Source organism: Lepisma saccharinum, chromosome 3 (assembly GCF_977018435.1).
Source record: "Lepisma saccharinum chromosome 3, izLepSacc3.1, whole genome shotgun sequence".
Classification (NCBI taxonomy): Eukaryota; Metazoa; Arthropoda; class Insecta; order Zygentoma; family Lepismatidae; genus Lepisma; species Lepisma saccharinum.
In genome coordinates this window covers 50,590,155-50,611,247 of record NC_139231.1, presented here as the reverse complement: position 1 = coordinate 50,611,247, position 21,093 = coordinate 50,590,155, and the positions used below count along the sequence as shown (strand labels likewise).

Genomic DNA, 21,093 nt, shown 5'->3' with positions numbered 1-21,093 from the left:
AATTATGCTAATACCTGGCAAACCATTGAGGTTAGCCCCACAAACCATTTTCCGTTAGGTTAGGTTAGGCAAGCATAGTTAATAATAAAATTAAAAATACTAGTCACGTCATGTAGTGAAAACACGGCAGGTTTGAAACACTGAGTACGGGGTTTACGCCATCTAACACACGGAACATTGTGCTCTCGTTCAGAAAGCAAATGGTGACAGCAAAAACAGCGTGTCAGACAGAGATTTTCGCAGAAAACAACATGCATTCGCATTAAAATGGATGAAAACTACATTCACGAACTTCCACAATGCTACAGAAAATGATTTGCGTAAGTATCGTGCGTTCGTTTCGATCTTCAGCCGAGAGATCGGGAGAAGCGTGGCGGGCGGTGCTGACGGAGATGCCGACATTTGCGGCCTGTAATGCCCTCTTATTTTTATGGACATATGCAGACATTTATATAAATATTGCAAAACGAGCTCTAACCTGTGTTGTAACACGCAAAGTTCTTCTGTACTTCATCCAAGTTTCTCTCTTATATACAAAAATAAATACGCTTTAGAAACGATGTTAAGAACCACCGATAACAAAACATTTTAATCATAGTTTTGAACAGTAACCTGAACGTAACCAGTAAGTTTATATCCTTGAAAGAGTTTTGTGGCGATGGGGATCGTTTGGAGGTTTTGAATGTGCAACACTGTATCAAGATTAAGCTGCAGACGAAACCGTTAAAAGTCAATAGTGTTTGTGAGCTTCCTTGCAATCCGAAATATACATACTAGAGTTTTTCATTCCTTCGCGACTAGATAAAAACAGAGCTGTGAATATAGTGGTGAGTAGATGTAAACCAAGAGCGTGTTAATTTCGTATTGTGCGCAAGAGTGTTATTCTTGGTTACTTGTCGTTAGTTGTTTGTGTTGTTGCAGTGTGTGTGTGTTGTGTCAGTGAGACGATCGGAATGCCAGCCGCAAGGTTCACAATAGAACAAGGAATTTTTATGTATGACACTTACGTGAAAACGGACTTGTGTCGAGACGTGTGTAGGCAATTTGTACAGAAATATGCAATATAAATATCTGCAAATGTCCATAAAAATAAGCGGTCATTACAGGCCCCAAATGTCGGCATCTCCATCAGCGCTGCCCGCCATGCTTCTCCCGATCTCTCGGATGAAGATCGAAACGAACACACGGTGCTTTCCCCTGTAAAAAGTAAGAAATCCATCACCCCTATAGTAAAGTGTTATCTTTTGCTTTATATCATGAGTGTTTTTGGCAATTAAAATTGGCTAAATACATAATATTTCTTATAGTATCATTAATAAACAAAATAGTTTTGGCATGATTTAATGTTAGTTACATTTGAAACATCAATTTGTTTGGTATTCTCTACATATTGCTTTGATTACTACTTCCGTATGTCCCAACACCTCTCAGTCGTTTATTTCGTAATTTTTAACATTCATACTTACATATTCTGCAGTGCGAAAGATTCTTGAAGGTGGGATTTGGCTTCTTTCACGAAAATAATTTCAATTTTTGGGTAACACTTCGATCTATTGAAAATGGATTTCTTTAATTTTACAGAAGAAACTACTAACAGAAATCAGTTTCTGTAGCATTATCGAAGTTCGTCAATGTATTTTCTTTCATCGTGTAATCTCTTTTAGCATGAATTCATGTTTTTTTTTCTGGAAATTTTTTTTAACTGTTTGCCTAACCTTACCTTGAATGGTTTTTGGGGCTATGCATGAATCGTTTCTGGGGCTATCTGCTATTATTTTCGTGAGAAAAGCATAATTCCACCCTAAAGAATACGTAAGTAGAAATCTTAAAAAGGACGAAATGAGTTACAGGTGTTTTCACGAGAGTGGTAATCAATTTTGCACATTAGGAGTAATTTTTGTTCCTTTTTTCGCTTCCGTAACACACAATATGGCAAGCGCCAAAAACCATTCACGGTTAGGTTAGGCAAACATAGTTAAAATTTTGGGTCCTTGTTATATCAGAAATGTATGTTTAGTTCCTTGATCTTCTTGCAAAACAATGGCATGGTTGGAAACACTGACAGGGGGTTATGTCATCAGAACATCCAGTTCACAGAACCAAATGAGAGCAACAGCAATTGTGCGTCAGAGAGATATTTTTCTTGAAAAACATATGAATTCCCGGTCAAATATATTCCACGACGAAAGAAAATACCTACACAAACTTTCAAATTGCTACAGAAACTCATTCACTTAAGTAGTTTCTTCTGTAAAAATGAAGAAATCCATTGGAACCATACGGAAGTGTTACCTGGCTTTGAAACAATAGCTGCAAAACATTTTTATCATCCTCCTTTTCTTGCATGGATAAAATGTGCAGATATTCTACTTCCTTCTTTCCTTGGCCTCTATTTTATCATTAGGCATATACACAATATTTTCACCATGGACAAGCGTAGCTCGCACAGTACGTTGCACATTTCAAAATGTCATGTGGCTTCGTAAGGTCAGTGTGGAGTTTGTTTCCAAAGTGCCGCCGATTCAGTGGTTCATCACTAGTGATGGATGACCTTCTATGTGTGTGTAAATCACAAAACTGTTCAATAGAGCAATATTTATCATGGATAAAAGACAGTGTCTTTCTGTTGATAGTCGTTTGATTACACATTTGATCTAGTGTGTCCACTGTGCCCTTAGATGAGTTGTAAAACTCGATTATCACAGGTATTTCGGAAGTTTGATAGATGGATGCTGTGGCATCAGTTGTCAAATCAGCAAAACCACATTGTTGAGTTTGGATTTGTATGATATTAGTGATGCTTATGCTAAAATTCATGCTTCGTCAGAACGTATGCAGATAACATCATAACAAATCATTTATCAACTAGATATCAGTTCAACACAGACAGTATCACTCCCTCCACAGCACAAGGCCAATTGAAGGTTCTGAGTGTATCAAGTGGATTATGTGGTAAGGGTGGGAAAAACCTTTTTGTATTTACGCGTCGTCAGTTTGACGAAACCTTAGTTTTCTAGAGGTAACTGAAAACTTGTGTGATTTTGAAAATTTGGCTTGGAAAGGGTAAATTATTTTTGAAACATTAATAACATAGTTGCACAAACCAATAGTCATGTGTGAAAATTTTCTACATGAATATAAGGTAATTGTTTACTATCCTTCGGACACCTATAACTACTTACTTTCTTCAATTTTTGACATTCGTACTTACGTATCTGCTTCGCGGAACATTCCTGAAGGTGTATTAATGTTGTTTTGATGAAATTAATTGCAATTTTTCATATTACCAGTAAGTCTTTCTGATAGGCCTTTTCGCTTGCCTGAGACTAACTAACTAACACGACACCAAATTTTAACTATGTTTCCTAACCTAACCATGCGCCAATGGTTCGTGGGGCTAGCGCCAATGGTTCACAATTATTTCCAATTTCTAGATCCTGATACTAACATGACACCAAATTTTAACTATGTTTCCTAACCTAACTGAACAAACCTAACCATGCACTAATGGTTCGTGGGGCTAGCGCCAATGGTTCGCAATTATTTCCAATTTCTAGATCCTGATACTAACACGATACCAAATTTTAACTATGTTTCCTAACCTAACAGAACTAACCTATCCACGCGCCAATGGTTCGTGGGGCTAGCTATTCTCAGTCGGAGAATTAATTTTCAACAAACAACATGAATTTCAGCTATGAAACATTCCCACATCACACAAACACCTTCCCGATGTTCGACAATGCTACAGGAACTTATTACAGTAAGTAGTTTCTTCTGTAAAAATAAATAAATGTGTCCGAAGGATAGTAAACAAGAACCGAATATAAAATTTAGTTCCTTTCTCCTTGCCTTACATTTATGACAATTTGTATTTACAGAACAGGAGCGATTTTACAATACCGGGAATTTCTCCATTTTCTTTGAAATTCGGCATACTCACTAATTTTGGCCCCCTAATCACGAATCTGCAGTTAAAATTTGGCGCTCACGTGTCAAACTTGCAAAATTTAACTATGTTTCCTAACCTAACCACGTGCCAATGGTGCGTGGGGCTACGAATATTTTTTTCGAAACCAATTTTTAACTATTGTAACCTTTGCGTGGCCCTACCTAGCCTAACCTTACCGGAAATGGTTCGTGGGGCTATGTACGAAATCTGTCCGAAGGATAGTAAAGAAGTACCCAAATTTCAACTGCACAGTCATGATTACCAGACCAAAATTAGTAAGTACACCGAATTTCAAACAAATTGCATATATGTCAGTTATTCTAAGTAACGTAACCTATCCTTACCGTCAATGAATCGTGGAAGAAACATGTAATCCACACTTTTCAAGACACCATTTTCTCACATGCAAATGAACGCTCCATGCAATTCACAGATTACATGCAATTGGTATAACTATTCGTACAACACTCTAGGAACCGCACCGTTGCCAAACTTACCTCTATTGGAAGCCGTAATCCACAACATCTTCTCCCTCCACACTGTCATCGTCACTATTGCCATTCTCCTCCAAGCTTATTGGATTATACAAAATTCCAGCAAGTTTAAAAAATTCCAAAGTTTGATCTGCTACGATCAATGATCCCCAAATGAGAAAGTAACAATGTGGCAACGCTGTAGACACAGTAACAAGTATGCAATGAATACCGAACCTCACTTGTCAACATCAAACATGGCTACCACAGGAGTGTATTGACAATCATACCGGTGTTAATTCCACATAATTCAGGAATTTCTATACGTGAGCGCCAAATTTTAAGTGCAGATTCATGATTAGGAGACCCAAATTAGGAAGTATCCGAAATTTGAAACAAATTGCAGAAATTCCCTGTATTGTTAAATTATATCACAGAACACTGCAGTATTTATAGGATTATTGAAGGTTAACTGTTGTGCGTTAGTTATAGTTAACTATTGCATATTAGGAGCTGTGGTAGCTCAGTTGATAGAGCATGTGCTACCATGCGGAAGACTCTGTTTCAAATCTGGCAGGTGATCTGTACCAGAAAATTTTCAAGTAATTTCCGTGTCTATGCTGCTCTGAGGCCCAATGCATCAATGGGTACCTGGGGGCAAGGCAGGAAGACAAACGAAAAGTGGAGGTCGTAAACTTGAAGACTTTCTCTATACACCAGTTCTAAATGCTTTATGATGTAACAAACAAATTTGAATTTATAAAGCATTTAAACTGTCTATTATAGGCTAGCCCTGTATATTGTATTCCATTTGTATTGCATTTCTCTTTCATCAGAAATATTGGATTTCGTGGTATCTCATCCTAATTTCCATGTGAGTCCTACTATGTATCTGAATTAATACAGTATTGAAAGTATATATTTTACATAGAGTTTGATGAATATGTCTTTGAGTTTTGAATGAACATTGGTTAGTCGATCGGTACCAAAATTTATGATATTCTTTCAGATCCCAGCAACTATTACTAGAATTCTATTAAATCATTTCAAATGGGACAAGGAAAAGCTGATGGAGAGGTTCTATGATGGTGACCAAGAACAACTGTTTGCAGAAGCAAGAGTCATCAATCCTTTTAGAAAGACAGCTGTAAGACCTAAAGCTTCAAAGGTAAGTATTAGGTATTGGAAATTGTATCGTATTTTATTATTTACACAGTTTGTTCAATTTACTAGATAATGATTAATTTGTTTGTCTCGTTTCAAACATTTTGGAATTGTGCCATTTGTCAGGGGTCGAATTAAAGCCTCATGGGATTGCTTGACTGATTTTGCTTAAGGAGTAGGTAAATTAACAAGTAATCTTACAACTAAGAGGAGTATTGCATTTGTGACACTGTGAATTAATGTGTAAGAAATATCATCACAAAGTTCAAAATTATAGTAAGAGTTCAGCACAAACCAGATGCACACCATGTCAGCTTTAGGGACCATGGTTCCAATTGTGTACATCAGTTGATGAATGGTTTAGAATACTGGAAATCATTACGGAATTAAGTTTGAAGAAACCAATTTGTTCATTTTAAGTTGCAAAAAGTATTAATTGGGGAAAGTTGTATTATGAAATTGACTCCACGCTCATAAGTTGCCACTGTGTAGTTTTTTTTTTTTTTGAATTTATGAAAATTTTTATGTATATGTTATGCAAATACTAAGACAATCAAAGCTGACAATCATAACCTACTCAAAACATGTAATCACTCCTTAAGCATATAGGAGCAAGGTGAAAAAAGTATGTTCAGTGTGTGCTTTCAAGCATATACTGAATTTAATTGATGTACAAAATGCATGTGTATCACAATGATATTAGTATCACACAATCAGAACTTCGGCTATTAGGGTTCAACATGCAAATGGTAGAAGCGAAAGGTAAATGCAACTCTATTTACTCTGTAGTGAAAGAAATGCTGAATCCTAGTTTTTATTTATCTTTGTTGTCATCTTAACTACCAGTTGAAGGAGGACCACACATTGGTTTGTAACAAAATTCTGTGGATTTCACTGCATGCATTTCAAGATGTGACTGTAAATTTTTATTTTCGTACAGAAGTGTTTTTGGCAGCTATGAAGCTTTGACTTATAGAAATGTGATGAAAAATATGTTTGTGGTCTTGAAACTTTTCAGTACATGGACATGAACTAGTTTTTTTTTTACAACAGGTAATTTCTTTACATTCTACAATTTTATATTTCACTAGGTTAATCACAACCGTAGACAAAATTAATACTTAATGTTAATAACATTGATGATGAAACAATGACAAAAACACCTTAGCTTGGTAGCAATAGTCAATGTGTTTTACATTCTGATATGCTAACAGCTTTCTCAGCATTGTGCTGGCTAAAAATAAAGGAAATTTTTAAAATTCAGAATTTCTTAATTTTATATTTATAAGTTTTCCATGTACTGTAGTTTTTGCATTCTGTTAAAATATGGTAGTTAATTTTGGAGGATCTTTAACAGTTACTGTTCTATTTCTAAAAGTGTGGGATATGCCCTTCTTGTGTCAATTCTGGCATTGTTATTCTTATGTTCACTACATTTCTAAATATACAATTTGTTCTTCAAAGAGAAAATGAATCAGAGCCATGTGGTTATACACATTAAGCAAACATGTGGACATATCTTTCAGCATATTCTTGGTTTGCAAGTATATGTCTGTATCATTGAAAATTTGATAAACCCCCTGTCATTAGTAATAGGTTGGTTGAGGCAGATTTTTCTGTAATGATAACTTTTCACATTCCTTTTCTTGTTTCAGCAACAAAGAAGAACCTCTGCAGCAGAGGAGTGTGAGATTTGTTTCAGCAACCAGCCAACATCTGTAAGTAAATGTTTTGTGATGTTTCCAATCCTTTAAAACATGACACTCAGGGATCACTTATTAAAGATTGAAATGATTTGATTTGATTTTATTGTAAGCAGGATGTAGTATAATTTTTTGTTTTTGTATTTTGTACTCTCGCCTTTGGTGCAACTAGTTGCAGGGGGTACCAATATTTCCGGGCCTCCCTGATGGTGTAGTGGTAGCATCGTCGCCTTGTTATCAAGGGGTACCAGGTTTGATACCCGGTGGAGGCACATAGTGGTTTGGATCCAACTTTAAACTGGAGGTCCAGTCCCGATTAGCCTTAGTGTGCATAAAGTGGACTTAAAACACCAACTCAACTCTATCTACTACTTCCAGGCAGGCCTAATGGTGTAGTGGTAAATTTTAATCAAGGGGTCCAAGGTTTAATATCCAATGGAGGCACATAGGTGTTAAGATCTGACTTTAAACTGTAGATGAAGAAAGAAGACTTAAAAAAATAAAACTCAAACTATGTCCAGGGAAAGACATTGAGTCAGCAAGGAAGAGGAGCAGGGTTAAAAAAAAAAACTGATCAGCTGGTATACCTATTGCTGTTCACTTTTCTGGGCTTATAAAGCCCCAATCCTGGAACATTACATTGGGGACTACTATCAACAGAAAATCATACTGCTATCTTCGGAACCACTTTACGTCTGGGATCAGGTTAAACATTTCAGTTCTGCTGTGTTACATCATGATAACACATGAGTTGCACACAACCAGAGTGGCAAAGAAAGTGTTTAGAGTGTCAATCTGATTCTGCATTTTCACCTATTGCACTGAATGATAATCAAATAATATGTGATAATATGTACAAATAACAATTACTCTCAGCTAATTAAGAGAAACGTTAAAAAGATCAAAGATCAATTACTTACGTGTGTGAGTACGAAATGTCGGTCAAAACAACGTTTCAGTGTATCATTACTGCCTCCTTCAGGTTAAAACGTATTCCTAGACACCTGACATGGTGTCACGTTAAGAAAGTGTTAGTTTGACGGAAATTATGAAAAATGGGACACAAATTCGCCATCAAAGATGAAACCTTTGAGAAAGAGAAATTTATTATTGCCACTGAAGAGATTGTGGGGAGGTTAGACGAAAAAGAGGAGAAGACTACGGTTAGGCAAAAAGTACGCGATATTATTAACTAACAAATGCATATAAGCGTCAGGGATCAATGCTCATCTAAGGATAATAATAGGACCCAAAGGGGAGTAAAAGGCAATAAACTTAGGGAATGCTTGTATAAAGTGAAAAAAAAATGAGTTAAAGACAACAGTTTGTATTTAATTAGGTCTGAGAAGGAAAATAAAATTGTGATAATTGAAAAAGAAGAATATCATAGCAAATTAGAGGATAGTCTTAGGAATAACGATTATGAAGAAATTAAAGGGAATCCTACCAATAAGATTAAGATTAGGTCAAAAAAGGCATTGAAACCAGCATTACACTGGGTAGCGTGGAAAAAAAGAAACTCCTTAAGGGCATCAAGGACGGGAATATCCCCACTGCATTCGGCATACAAAAGACACATAAAGAGGGGGGTACCACTTAGACCCATTATCCCCATGTATGAACACCCAGGGTACGGTTTAGCCAAAGAGTTGATTAAGAGAATTGGGAAATTAATGTAGACACCCAATTCATTGTTAAAATCTCAGTTACTGTTAAAAGAGTCCATTGAAAAATTAGTTATTTGGGAAACGGACACGATCAGTAGCTTTGACATAATATGTATCCCAGCGTACCCAGGGAAAAAGCCGGGGACTGCTTCCAAAGATGGTTGTTAGATAACGGCATTGAAATTTTGGTGGCGTGGGAGTATGTCAGATGGTTTTTCCTAGTAACAGGGTATAATTATTTTTATGTAAATAACAAGATCTTCCGACAGAAAGAAGGGTTGGCCATGGGCAACCCTATATCAGGCTTTGTGGCCAATATCTTTATGCACTACGTCGAAAAAACCACTTTATAATGAGTAGGGAAGGGGTTGAAATATTATGGAAGATATGTCGACGACATCCTCATAATTAAGGACGAATATGGACTTGACAAGGTTTTTACCGGTTTAGGAAAACAAGATGTCAGAATCTGCTTCACCAGGGAAAACCTAGTTGACGGGATGATCAACATTTTGGACCTGTACTTTACCAAAACTGATAAAGGGATTGTAATGGGGGGTTTTCATAAACTGTTGGCAGGCGATTTGTACCTCCACAAGAAATCCGAACACTCCCAATAGGATAAAGTTAAATGTTTACCTTAATTTTTTCATTCGAGCTGAAAAATTATGTAATGACAAAAAGGAAAAAGAGGAAGCATGGATAAAGGGGGTGGCTCTCATACATATTTACATATTCTACAAAGATTTGCGATGTGAAAAGTAATTAATGATTGACAAAATTGGTATCTTAAATATGTGCACGTTGCTGTGCTTTTTTGAGTTTATAAATTTGATACACATTTTAATTTGAACAAATTATGTCCTGAAAATTACACTGAATATGTTCAAATAAAATAAATATCTAGAAGAATTCTTGAAATTGCTTAGATTCTGGGTTATTAATATTACATATTCTATGATACTACATATTTAGCTACATATCCTTTTGATAATACATATTTAGGTACATATTTAATAAATTATTGTTACATATTTATGTACATATTTTGTACTTTGATGTTACATAAAAATCCAGGCTCTATTAATGACCATAAGTGGTTATGCTGTTGATCAAAGAGGTTTTTTTTCTTAATTGCTGCCAAACTTGGCATTGAAAATAGTGGAGAGGTTGTGTTTTCACACATATTTGCATATAAAACGAATGTAAAATATTAAAGTAATTTTTTGTCTGCCTTTTATTCTGCCATGCTATTTTTTGTGGGTACATCTTACTAATAAAAATTGTGCACCTTAATTTTATTAATTGTATAAACACTAAGTTACTTACCTGTTTTTCATGACAAAACAGTCAAAATTGATTTTGTGTTAACCTCCCTAATTCACTTTCAGAACAGGAACTTGTCATTCATTGTTTGTTTATAAGTGTGTCTCATTGGTATTGCATTATTATATGTTTATAACAATGTGTTGCATTTTGAATGTTTTTGCCACCATATTCTGTATGCAGAATATTATTTTATAGTATTCTGTGTGTCTGCTTTTTCTCGCACATTTACCAAATCTCTTGAATTAAATTATGATCAGAAATAACTTGATCTGAATTTTTGAACTACAATCTTAGGGGTATTGCATTTTTAAATATTTCTATTGCCAAATGAACATTGGTATAAGTATCAACTTTGCAGGCCAAACCACAGTAATCATTTTCTAAATAATAAAATTAGGATAAGATTGGAAGGAACATTGTGATATTTTAATTTTCTTATTCAATATACATATTTACATTGTGTTGTTTGTAATCATTTTCATATTCTAGATGATGACGGGCTTAGAGTGCGGACACAGATTTTGTACACAATGCTGGGGAGAATATCTAACCACAAAGATCATGGAAGAAGGGGTTGGTCAAACTATAGCATGTGCTGCCCATGGCTGTGACATTCTGGTGGATGATGCAACTGTTATGAGACTAGTTAGGGACTCTAAAGTTAAGCTCAAATACCAACATTTAATAACAAATAGTTTTGTAGAGGTAAGTAGTAATAGTTCATATTGACACTTGTTTCTGCATTATAAATAATAAAAAGAAACATTTTCTATTAATTAATTTTTACAGTAGAATTATTAAAAATCCTGTGATGTAACCCCTGTGACAGGTTAAGTTTTCGCATATATAGAACAAAACGTGCACACAGAATGTAGTTGAGCTGTAATGCTGCTAATTTCCTCACAGTCTGGGATATGAACAGCTTGGCGGTTGAGGCAAGACTGGCACGGGAGATGCCGAGTGTCGTTCTCGAGTGGACTAATACATAAAACCTGCTGCAAACTTAACCTGTCGCGGGGCTTAGTTGTATTCCTTGCTGTGCATTGTGTCACATTAAACATCTATATTTTTTTAATTAAGTTAGGCATCTGGTGTATTACAAAGGATTGTACCCATATCCAAGTTTTTTATACATGACTTTTGAAGATTTCACTTATTTAATGTTAAAAGTCAGGGAATTTGAAATGCAAATGAAGTGGGATTAAAATGTAGGGAGAGGTAACTGGTTTAGAACTGGAGTCATTTGAACTTGCCACAAGGTTTAAACTCAAATATGAAAAATAAGAAATGTGGTACACTACCGACAAAAAGTTTAAGACCACCAGGGAAAAGTGCCAAAAATCAGTAGAAATGAATGTATTTCGTAATTAATGTACAAACATAGGTACATCCACTATACATACTAATGTCACCTCATATTTTGCTTTCATCAATATGTCCGCCATAGGCCTTAATGACAGCAGCGAAAAACACGTGGCATGCGCTCCAATATTTTTTCCAGATAGGATGGTTGAATGTTACGCCAGGCATCGTTGATGAATTCCCATAGCTGTTGAGTGTTGCTGGGTACCTTCTTCCTGATGTCCCTATCGATTTGGTCCCATAGCAGTTCATTTGCTGAAACATCAGCAGACTGTGGTGGCCACGTCTTGAGAAGTAATGTGCCTTGTGTTCCAAATACCGTGTGCACAATTTGGACGTATGTTTGGGATCATTATCTTGTTGAAAAATAAACCCATTACCAACAAGATGACGACCAGAGGGGATGGCATGGTGCACCAATATCTGATGATACCCTTCTTTTACCAATGTTCCCTGAATTTTATGGTCTTCCATCTGGTTTCCGGCAAAACATCCCCACACCATTACACTTCCACCCCCATATTTCACTGTGGGAACAAGACACTCTTCTTTCATTCTCTCGCCAACCTTTCGATGCTCAAAGGTTCGCCTATTGCTGCCAAATAATTCATATTTGGATTCTTCGGTGCAGAGTACCCGTTTCCAGTTATCCACAGTCCAACCTTGGTGCATTTTAGCCCAGGCCAATTGTTTCGTCTTGTTCACACATTGTAACAATGGCTTTCTAGCAGCTACTCTGCCATCAGCCCTTCTTCAAGCAACCTATTCTTCACCTTTGACACAGAGACAGGCGTCACTCTGCTGTTATTCAGGGAAGCAGCAATGACTGGTGCTGTTAGGCGCCTGTTCCATTTGCTAGTTACTGTAATATATCTATTGTCAGCTGCAGACATTACACGAGCTCTTCCACTATGTGCACGGTCAGCATGACTGTTGGTTTTTACGGTATCTGTCCAATGCACAATGAACACCAGTCTTGGAAATATTCAGTTTTCTTGCAATTTCGCGTTCCGAATAACGTCCAGTTTTCAGTGCACATATCACAGCATGCTTTTCAACCGAAGTTGCCTGTTCCCCACGATGACAGACCATTTCACACAGCTCCACTTACCTTGCACAACTCACACACAATAGTGGGCTAGCAATGTCGCCACTGATAAGGATGCGCATGAACCTGGCTACTGTACTGACCGGTTTCACACACACACAGCTGCAATGTTGCCAGCTTCAGCAACGTTTTTGTCACTTTCCATTTTGCCAACCACATGCTACACATTCGTAAAAAATTGGTTTCGCATCTTGCGAGGTTCAAACTAGACTATATTGAATTTTCCATGTGTATAATCGTCACGTCTTTCTTGGACAGGAACCGTTGGTTCCGTACAACACTCCATTCTGAGTTTTTGGCCGTTTTTTCATGGTGGTCTTAAACTTTTTTGTCGTAGTGTGGGACGAAAAGATTATCTCGGGCTATTGACCGGGTGAGTTGTGGAAATGATTCCAGGCTTTCTTGAGCCCGAGAGAATCTATTCGTCATTCTTTGCCAGGAAAGCTTCAAGTAAGTCTTACTTCAAGAAATGTAGTAGGTTTTAACTTGAGATAAATACCTGAAAGTGTTTTTAAATCTTTGCAAATGGTCTGTGTGCTTATCTTACAAATAATATAAATATGAACTTTTCTTTAATTACTTACATTATTACAATTGCATGGTTTTGTACACACATACCTTTGTCAAGATCTAAGAATTCAGTAAAACCTCTTTCATGTCAAGCTCTTGAAAAGGATGTACAAGAAGGAACGCTTTCTTCTTGAACTATGCTGAATAGGTATTAATTTAGTAATAGCAATTTTTCAAAACTGTTGATCAAGCCATGCAATAATAATAATCAATCATTTACATTACTACTTGGTTTTCCATTGCAGTGTAACAGGTTGTTGAGGTGGTGTCCCTCTCCTGATTGCAATAATGCTATAAAAGTGCAGTATGTCGAGCCCCGACCGGTGACTTGTAAGTGTACCCATACATTCTGTTTTTCTTGTGGAGAGAACTGGCATGATCCTGTGAAGTGCCATTTATTAAAAAAATGGATAAAAAAGTGCGATGATGACTCGGAAACGTCAAATTGGATAGCAGCTAACACAAAGGTATGTACTATATATATATATATATATATATATGTATATATATATATATATATAAAAATCAAATAAGGCAAAAGGAAACACTCACCGGACAGTAGGAAAATTCAAAATTTTTCTTCTGTTTCTTCTCACACCGATGATGCTATAAATTAGCGAAAATTTTGAATTTTCCTACTGTCCGGTGAGTGTTTCCTTTTACCTTATTTGATTTTTACTTAGCCCTTTTGGCCCTCCTTGCTTTTATCCATTATATATATATATATATATATATATATATATATATATATATATTCTACATGTAATTTTGTTCTCTGCATATACGTTTAAGATGTGATACATAATACAAAATCACTGTCAAAATATTGAGTGGTAAAACAGCATATATATACCCTTTCCGTAGTTAATAATGCACTATGTAGCCCCTGCATACTGTCGTTTCCAGTCATTTGAGAATGTGCAGTTGTTGCTCATTAGATTTGAATGACGAACTTTTGGCGGGGGTTCGAATCAAATGTAATGCAAAAATAGGCCTCTTACGTGAATAATGCATGCTTTACTATTTTGACTGGTCTCCATTCTAAACAAATGCACAACACTAGTATCGTCGTAGTTCAATGGTTGAAAAAAAAAAAAAAGGGGGCAACACGTACAACCCGGTTCAAGGCCTTCCACTACTGACACACATGCTGACAAGACATCAAAACCACCGAGTCCCCGATGAAAGAATCCTTACTTAGCAACTAGCAAGGTAGTCTGATCCACTCAAGGAAAGGAAGACCACACTACTTTGTATTGTTGTTGCTTGTGGTTTGTCTGTGCTGTGTCCATCTAAGAGGCTCAATAGCCAAGTAGTGTCAAAAATACTATAAGATGCTTAACACTCCTGATCAACACAGAGTAGACTATATCTTCATCCAGACTCAATAAGATAATGGTTGTGAATATGACAGCCTGTCATGGAAATTCATTAAAATCCTTTTCGCAGCAATATCATTTTAAAAAGTTATATTTTATGCCACATGTCAACAACATATTAAAAACTGCAATAAAATCTCAGCACATTTCTTGTTTGTCTTCCAAATTTTCACACCAACCTCAATCATTCTGTAGGTATAGAAGGAAAGATTGCTGCAGTGAAATAATCAGGACATTAAGTTTTTGTGCTTTTCATTTAACCAGGTTTTAACCATTTCACGACACTCTTTTTGCCTCCAATCTGAAGAATCTAGGTCAGTCCGAAAATTTGAAGGACGTGTGATTTTTTCTTGGTTTTTAACTGTAATTCAGACCAAAATATTGCAATTCTGGCAGAATAAAGTTGCAATGTTAATACTAATGATATTAACAACACAAATTAGTCAAATGTAGTGCCTACTTTGTACATAAAATGAAATCCTTAATTTGTAAGCGCATTAAGATTTTAAGAGTAAGGGTGTTTGTATTATTACCATTTATGATTCTCTTTTACAGGAATGTCCAAAATGTAACGTGACCATAGAAAAGGATGGTGGATGTAATCACATGGTGTGCAAAAACCAGAACTGTAAGGCTGATTTCTGCTGGGTGTGTTTGGGACCGTGGGAGCCCCATGGCTCATCATGGTAATGATAAACTTGGATTTGTTAGATCAATGGTAGCTGCATTTATGACAGTTTCTGAGTGACAAAATATATTGTGATGGTGTGATGTCAAAAGTATACTCTTATTACACACGATTAGCCTATCTGTGCATAATGTGGGCACAAACTCAATCAATCACTCTTATTAAACACTAAGATTGTAAATTGAGGTAATCCTTAAAAAAAAAGTGTTATGAACGCTACAGTACATCTTCTACCACAATCTTTTTTACCAGTCAGAAACTTATTCTGAAAATTTCACCTGGTTTACTACAACTACTCTTATTTATTAAATACAGTATATTTATTGTATTGATTAGATATAATAGAATATATACAATTTACTAATACCAATAATTGATATTGTACTGATCTGATAAATAACTGTAAATGTTCCTTGAAGAATATGAACTAAACTCCTCTAATAATGTACAAGGGTAAATCGAAAAGTCTTTGCCCCATTTTTTTTTACAGCCGAAATAATAAACATGCAGGGAAATCAAAATACAGTCAACTCTCGATTCTACGACCCTCTCGAAGTAACGACCCTTTTCCCGGGAACCGTGAAAAATTTAGAAAAAAATAGAAAAAATTGGGGGGGAAAAAGTTGAAAAATTGAAGGAAATCGGCCGAGATCTGCGTTGTTTTTTCCTCCACTTATTCCCTTTATGAGTGCTCTACCGCTCACAATTAGGTCTGAACAAAAGATAGACACCACCACACCATGCTTGAGTCATATCCAATAGCACTTGACGTCTGCCCTCCCCTCCCTCAAGTGCACCAATGTTACCCTGCACCCGACGGCCGCTACCCAACGCGCCAGGCTTGTTTTGCCACGCTTTCTCTTGGATACGCGAGAAGAGAAGATCGAATGTGCTTGGATGTTATTTTAAATCGACTTGACTTGTTTCCTTGTCCTAAGAGCTGCTGAAAACTCGCGGGGGAGGGGGGGAAATGACTGCTGGACTTGCAGTCTTTGCCAATGTGTGTGGCAGGTCAAGCTCTTTCATCGATAAATACATCACCTTGAGAGATCAGAGCGCAGGAATGTTCGAAAATACAGATGCCTGGCACCTGGAAGTCTGGCCCATGTGTCCAGCTCTGACCTAGAGTTCAGCATTTTCCCGTGAGTGAGCAACTTTCGGCCTTGTAGCCGATAACTTCCGGTAACCGCTTTCATTCAAAACATGTTCTTTGTTCCCTGCAACACCTCATAAAAGGCGAAACTGTTAGAGATAATCAAAACCACATAGGTGAAGTAAAGATGGTCAACCCGCTTAATGTGTTGTCATCCAGGTTTCCACAAAAGTTTACTTCGATCTTACGGGCATCATAACTCCCGTTTCCCAATTCATACGTTTTCCTATGTGTCGATGTCGTAATATCTGCCAAAAAAGTGTTCCGTTGGCTGACTGACTTCTCCCTCTTTTTTCTGTCAGCAAACGTGGCGGGGTGGGGTGGGGGGGCGATGCAGTTTGTTTCAGCCACGATTTTCTTGCTGATGCGGGCTGATTACAGGAGAGAGTGGAAAAGGAACCACCCCTCTTCCTTTCCTTTGACATCTAAAATGGGGCAACCAGTTGTGGATATATTCTTGAAAACAAACAAAAACCATAGAACAATTTAAAAAAAAAGTGACCCTCTATCCTTTCCCCAGCTCATTCTCCGCCACTGGTGTGCACGGCAATGTTGATAATTGCAGATTTCAGTTGTTTTTTTATTTATTTATTATTTTTTTTTTAATGCTGTTGTCTGCATAGGAAATATTGCCCGTATTATTGTCTGTTGCATGGTAAAACGTAAAGCAAGGGTCATTTCTTTCTTCTTTACACTGCTGTTAAAAGTTCCGTCTTCGAAAGTTGCGTTATCTTTAAAATGCTGGGACTTTTCTCTTCCGCCACCTGTTGCTCGAACTTCCAGCCAGTCTCCTTTTTTATACGATGCAGCTGGCGCCAGTGTTTTGTCTAGCGTCTGCAAAGCTCTTGCTTGCCGATAACAGCGATGACTCATCCAGCGCCAAGGAAAAAGTTATTGTTTTGAATCTCGCAAAGCTGTTTTGATTTGACGATAACGAAATTCGATCTCCAGAAAGGAAAACAAGAGTTAAAATAAGTTCATGTTCTGCGCCTTCTGATAAGCAAATCTGTAAATTTAATTTGCATCCGCTTTTCTTCAGAACCATTCATGTGGAGGAAAAAAAAAAGTGTTCAATGTAGGAATGGTTGCTGAGACTGATTAAAAAGACATTATTCAAGGGGAAAACGTTTGGAGGGGTGGGTGTTTGACATCGAGAATACTCCTAAATCCAACATTAAATCGTCGATTAACGTGAGAGTAAATAACGATCTACCATTTTGATATGTGAAAATGCGCAGTTTCATAAAGCTTGTTTTCAGTTCATTTTATGCTGATGGGCTAATCGGGACTAAATATACAGTTTAAAGTGAAATTCAATTCCAAACCCGAATGATTATCGACTGCCACGCTGTTTAATGACGTGTCCTAGAATACGCATTGGGTGAAAACAGATCGCAAGTTGCGCGTTTCCTTTTTCACGCTGGATTACAATGCAAGTCAAGGAAGGAGTTTGGACTGCTCCCTTGAATGGGGAAGGAGGGTGAATGAAGTTGGTTGAAGCAAAGAAAAGTGACTTTTTTTACGATGTATTTTACGCAGCCGAACCAGAACGAAAATTACAGTCCTGCCTTTATTTTTTTTGTCTGGTACCTAGAGAGGTTGTGTTGTTTCTCCCGAGAGATCTAATCTTACCAGTTAATCTTGTAACAGACAATGCTCCAGTAAACCCGTATAAAATCCAACATTCATTCTGCCCGATTATCTCCCGACTTTTGCTGGCACCAATCTGACTGGTGTCAAGATTCTTCGAGTTTCGCTTGCAATAAGAGAGAGATTGTTTTCCTTTCCATTGGTCTCAGTGCAAACGGGTTTCTCATGAACCAGATAGAATTGTAAGAATTTCCTGGAAAAGTAACGACTGTGCACAATTGAAACAAAGTAACATTATTTTAAATTCTCTTTTGTAAAAACTTTTTTATGTTCTATTTTCCTTCTCACAACATGCATCCTGTGCATAACAGGTTGTATAACTACCAGGATAAATGGTGTTATCATCTCCTAGGCATCTTTGTGTCTGTTTGAGCTCCCTTTAAGCTGAAAATTGGTGCAAATTCCAATAACGACCCCTTCGAAATAACGACCCTTTTCCCGGGAACTGTGAAAGGTCTTTGAATCGAGAGTTGACTGTATAGGAATTGTTCTATGTACCTTGCACTATTTTCCCACATAGTCATCACAGCTGTTCAGGCATTTGTCCCATCGTTTGGAGATGCCACTGATGTAGAAATTCTGCCAGTTGATCGTGAAACCACTGTCGGACAGCGGTCTTTGCTTTGTCGTTGCAAATGAAGAACTTCTGTCCTGCCAAGAACTTTGTCAGTGGACCGAACACATGAAAATCATTGGGGGCGAGGTCTGGCTCCAGTGCATGCTCCAGAATCTCCCATTCGAATGATTGAAGTCTGTTGATAACACTTCACTTCTCATACGACATGGATGTGTTGAGTACTACAGCCATCTTTGCAAACTGACAGCAAAGATGCCACGGAGCAGCTGAGATGGGCCGTTCCAAGAAAAACTATTGCATTGAATGTATATCTCGGTTTGTCAATTACACTAATATTTCGGCTGAAAATAAATAGCAGCAAAGACTTTTCGATTTACCCTCATACATAAACAGGTGACTATAATGAGTTTTGCTTTGTAATCCTGGGCATATGAATTATATGTTTACACTGGGTGTTTGGAAATCATGAAAATGATGGAATTTATTTGTTATGGAAATGCCAGAAATATATTGTTACGGGAAAAATCAAAATTTCAGTATTATTGCATCAAAAGTAGGTTTTTGGAACACGGAAGAAATTTTAAATGTGTTGTGATCATATTGTACTTCACTTTGATTAACTGAGTGTTACCGGTAGTTTCATATTAAATACTCTAGAAAAAGGCCATGTTTTGAACTATTTTCAAGTAGAAGTCCACTACAATAAGTATTGTATTTGCCATTTCCTTGTTACAATTTGTGTCTTGTATTTGGCTGATATTAGGAATAATACATGTTACTAAATTTTACTCTAATTATGCATTATTTATGCTGTAATTGTTATGATTTTTTTTTCGTAATATGCGATTATCTGCTAACATTGATGTATTGGAAATCGGCTTAATCACACCTCTGAAAAGTATCTTATTTCTGAGAAGCAGCCTATGTTTAAGTATTTTAAACCACACACATATTTAAAGCATCACCTAGAATTAACGCCGATTTTATTATTATAGGTATAATTGTAATCGCTATGACGAAGAAGAAGCCAGGGCAGCAAGGGATGCTCAAGAAAGATCAAGAGCTGCACTCCAACGATACCTTTTCTATTGCAATAGATACATGAATCATATGCAGTCCCTTAAGTTCGAACACAAGTTGTATGCATCGGTTAAGGAAAAGATGGAGGAAATGCAACAACATAATATGTCGTGGATAGAGGTAAGTTTTCTCTTTTAGTCTGTTGTAGCTGCAGCCGAAGATTTTTTTACGTATGTGATTTGATCTAAGTATTATGGCTGAATTATTGTATAGTCTTCACTTAGAATGTATCTTAACAATTTCTTTCTTTCCACAGGTTCAATTTCTTAGGAAAGCTGTTGATATTCTCTGCCAGTGTCGACAGACATTGATGTATACCTATGTCTTCGCCTATTATCTAAGGAAGAACAATCAGTCTGTAATATTTGAGGTGAGTTATTGTAGATTTGCTAATATGACTGTTATTTATTGATAAGGTGTCAACCAATCAGGAATTACTTGAATTCCAGGAATTAAATGTGACTGTTCGGCTCCCAGAATTAGACATGAATTTTTTCACAAATGCATTTTTGTTGGAGGGATGTCTTTTGTTGTCAGCTGCCACCTTCCAATTTCATTGAAGGTTTATATTATTACTTTGAGATGTGGTCTAAGCAGGTGGGGGGAGAGGGATAATTTTATTTTAGATGACAAAAAAAGGGGATGATCAGTATCTACTTTCTTCCTTGGAGGATCAATTTATTATTATTTGGATGTCTTAGGAAGCTGTCAGAGTGAAGTGACGCATGACATCGGGCTTTCACCTGAAGTGACAAGTGACGTGGAACCCTCCACTCTATTAAAAAAAAGTATTGACTGTTCATGCACCACCAGTGGACCAAAGCAACATGAAGGACGGTATTAAGAAATCAGCCCAATGCAAGTGACAGGCAACATGTGCAGCCTGTCATGTCACTCTGATATGAATGATTGCATTCATATCTGAAGGTTTGTTGTTGCTTGTGGCTTGTCATTTCAGACTTAGAGCTCACTCCAGGTTAACTTGTTGATTCCAGATGTAAAGGGAAAGGGTAATTGGCTTTTCTAAACCTCAAGACTGACGATCGGCCTTAAAATTTACATATTAACATTTTTCTTATGGTTTTACTCAATTCAGGTGAGGTGATGGTTAAATTTTTGGATGTCAAGGAAGAAATTGAGAAATTGTTTTAGTGGTGATGGTCAATACTGGAAGTTTTACTTGAATTCTGAAATTTGTGTAATCTCAGTATGCTTTCTGGGTATTAATTATAACTTGC

The 21,093-nt window shown here is 36.8% G+C and overlaps 1 protein-coding gene across 2 annotated transcripts in view; it reads left to right on the top strand.

Moving 5' to 3' along the window:
• Nucleotides 1-21,093, top strand: part of ari-1 (E3 ubiquitin-protein ligase ariadne-1) — a 34,331-nt gene that overhangs the window by 2,551 nt on the left and 10,687 nt on the right. The window contains exons 2-8 of one of the 2 annotated variants that reach the window (XM_083118526.1): nt 5,435-5,593; nt 7,245-7,307; nt 10,781-10,993; nt 13,574-13,795; nt 15,263-15,393; nt 19,771-19,975; nt 20,112-20,225. In XM_083118526.1, the coding sequence (XP_082974652.1) occupies nt 5,435-5,593; nt 7,245-7,307; nt 10,781-10,993; nt 13,574-13,795; nt 15,263-15,393; nt 19,771-19,975; nt 20,112-20,225 (1,107 nt within the window). Of the gene's footprint in view, nt 1-5,434; nt 5,594-7,244; nt 7,308-10,777; nt 10,994-13,573; nt 13,796-15,262; nt 15,394-19,770; nt 19,976-20,111; nt 20,226-21,093 lie in introns of both variants that reach the window. The other variant, XM_083118525.1, reaches the window with a different exon arrangement.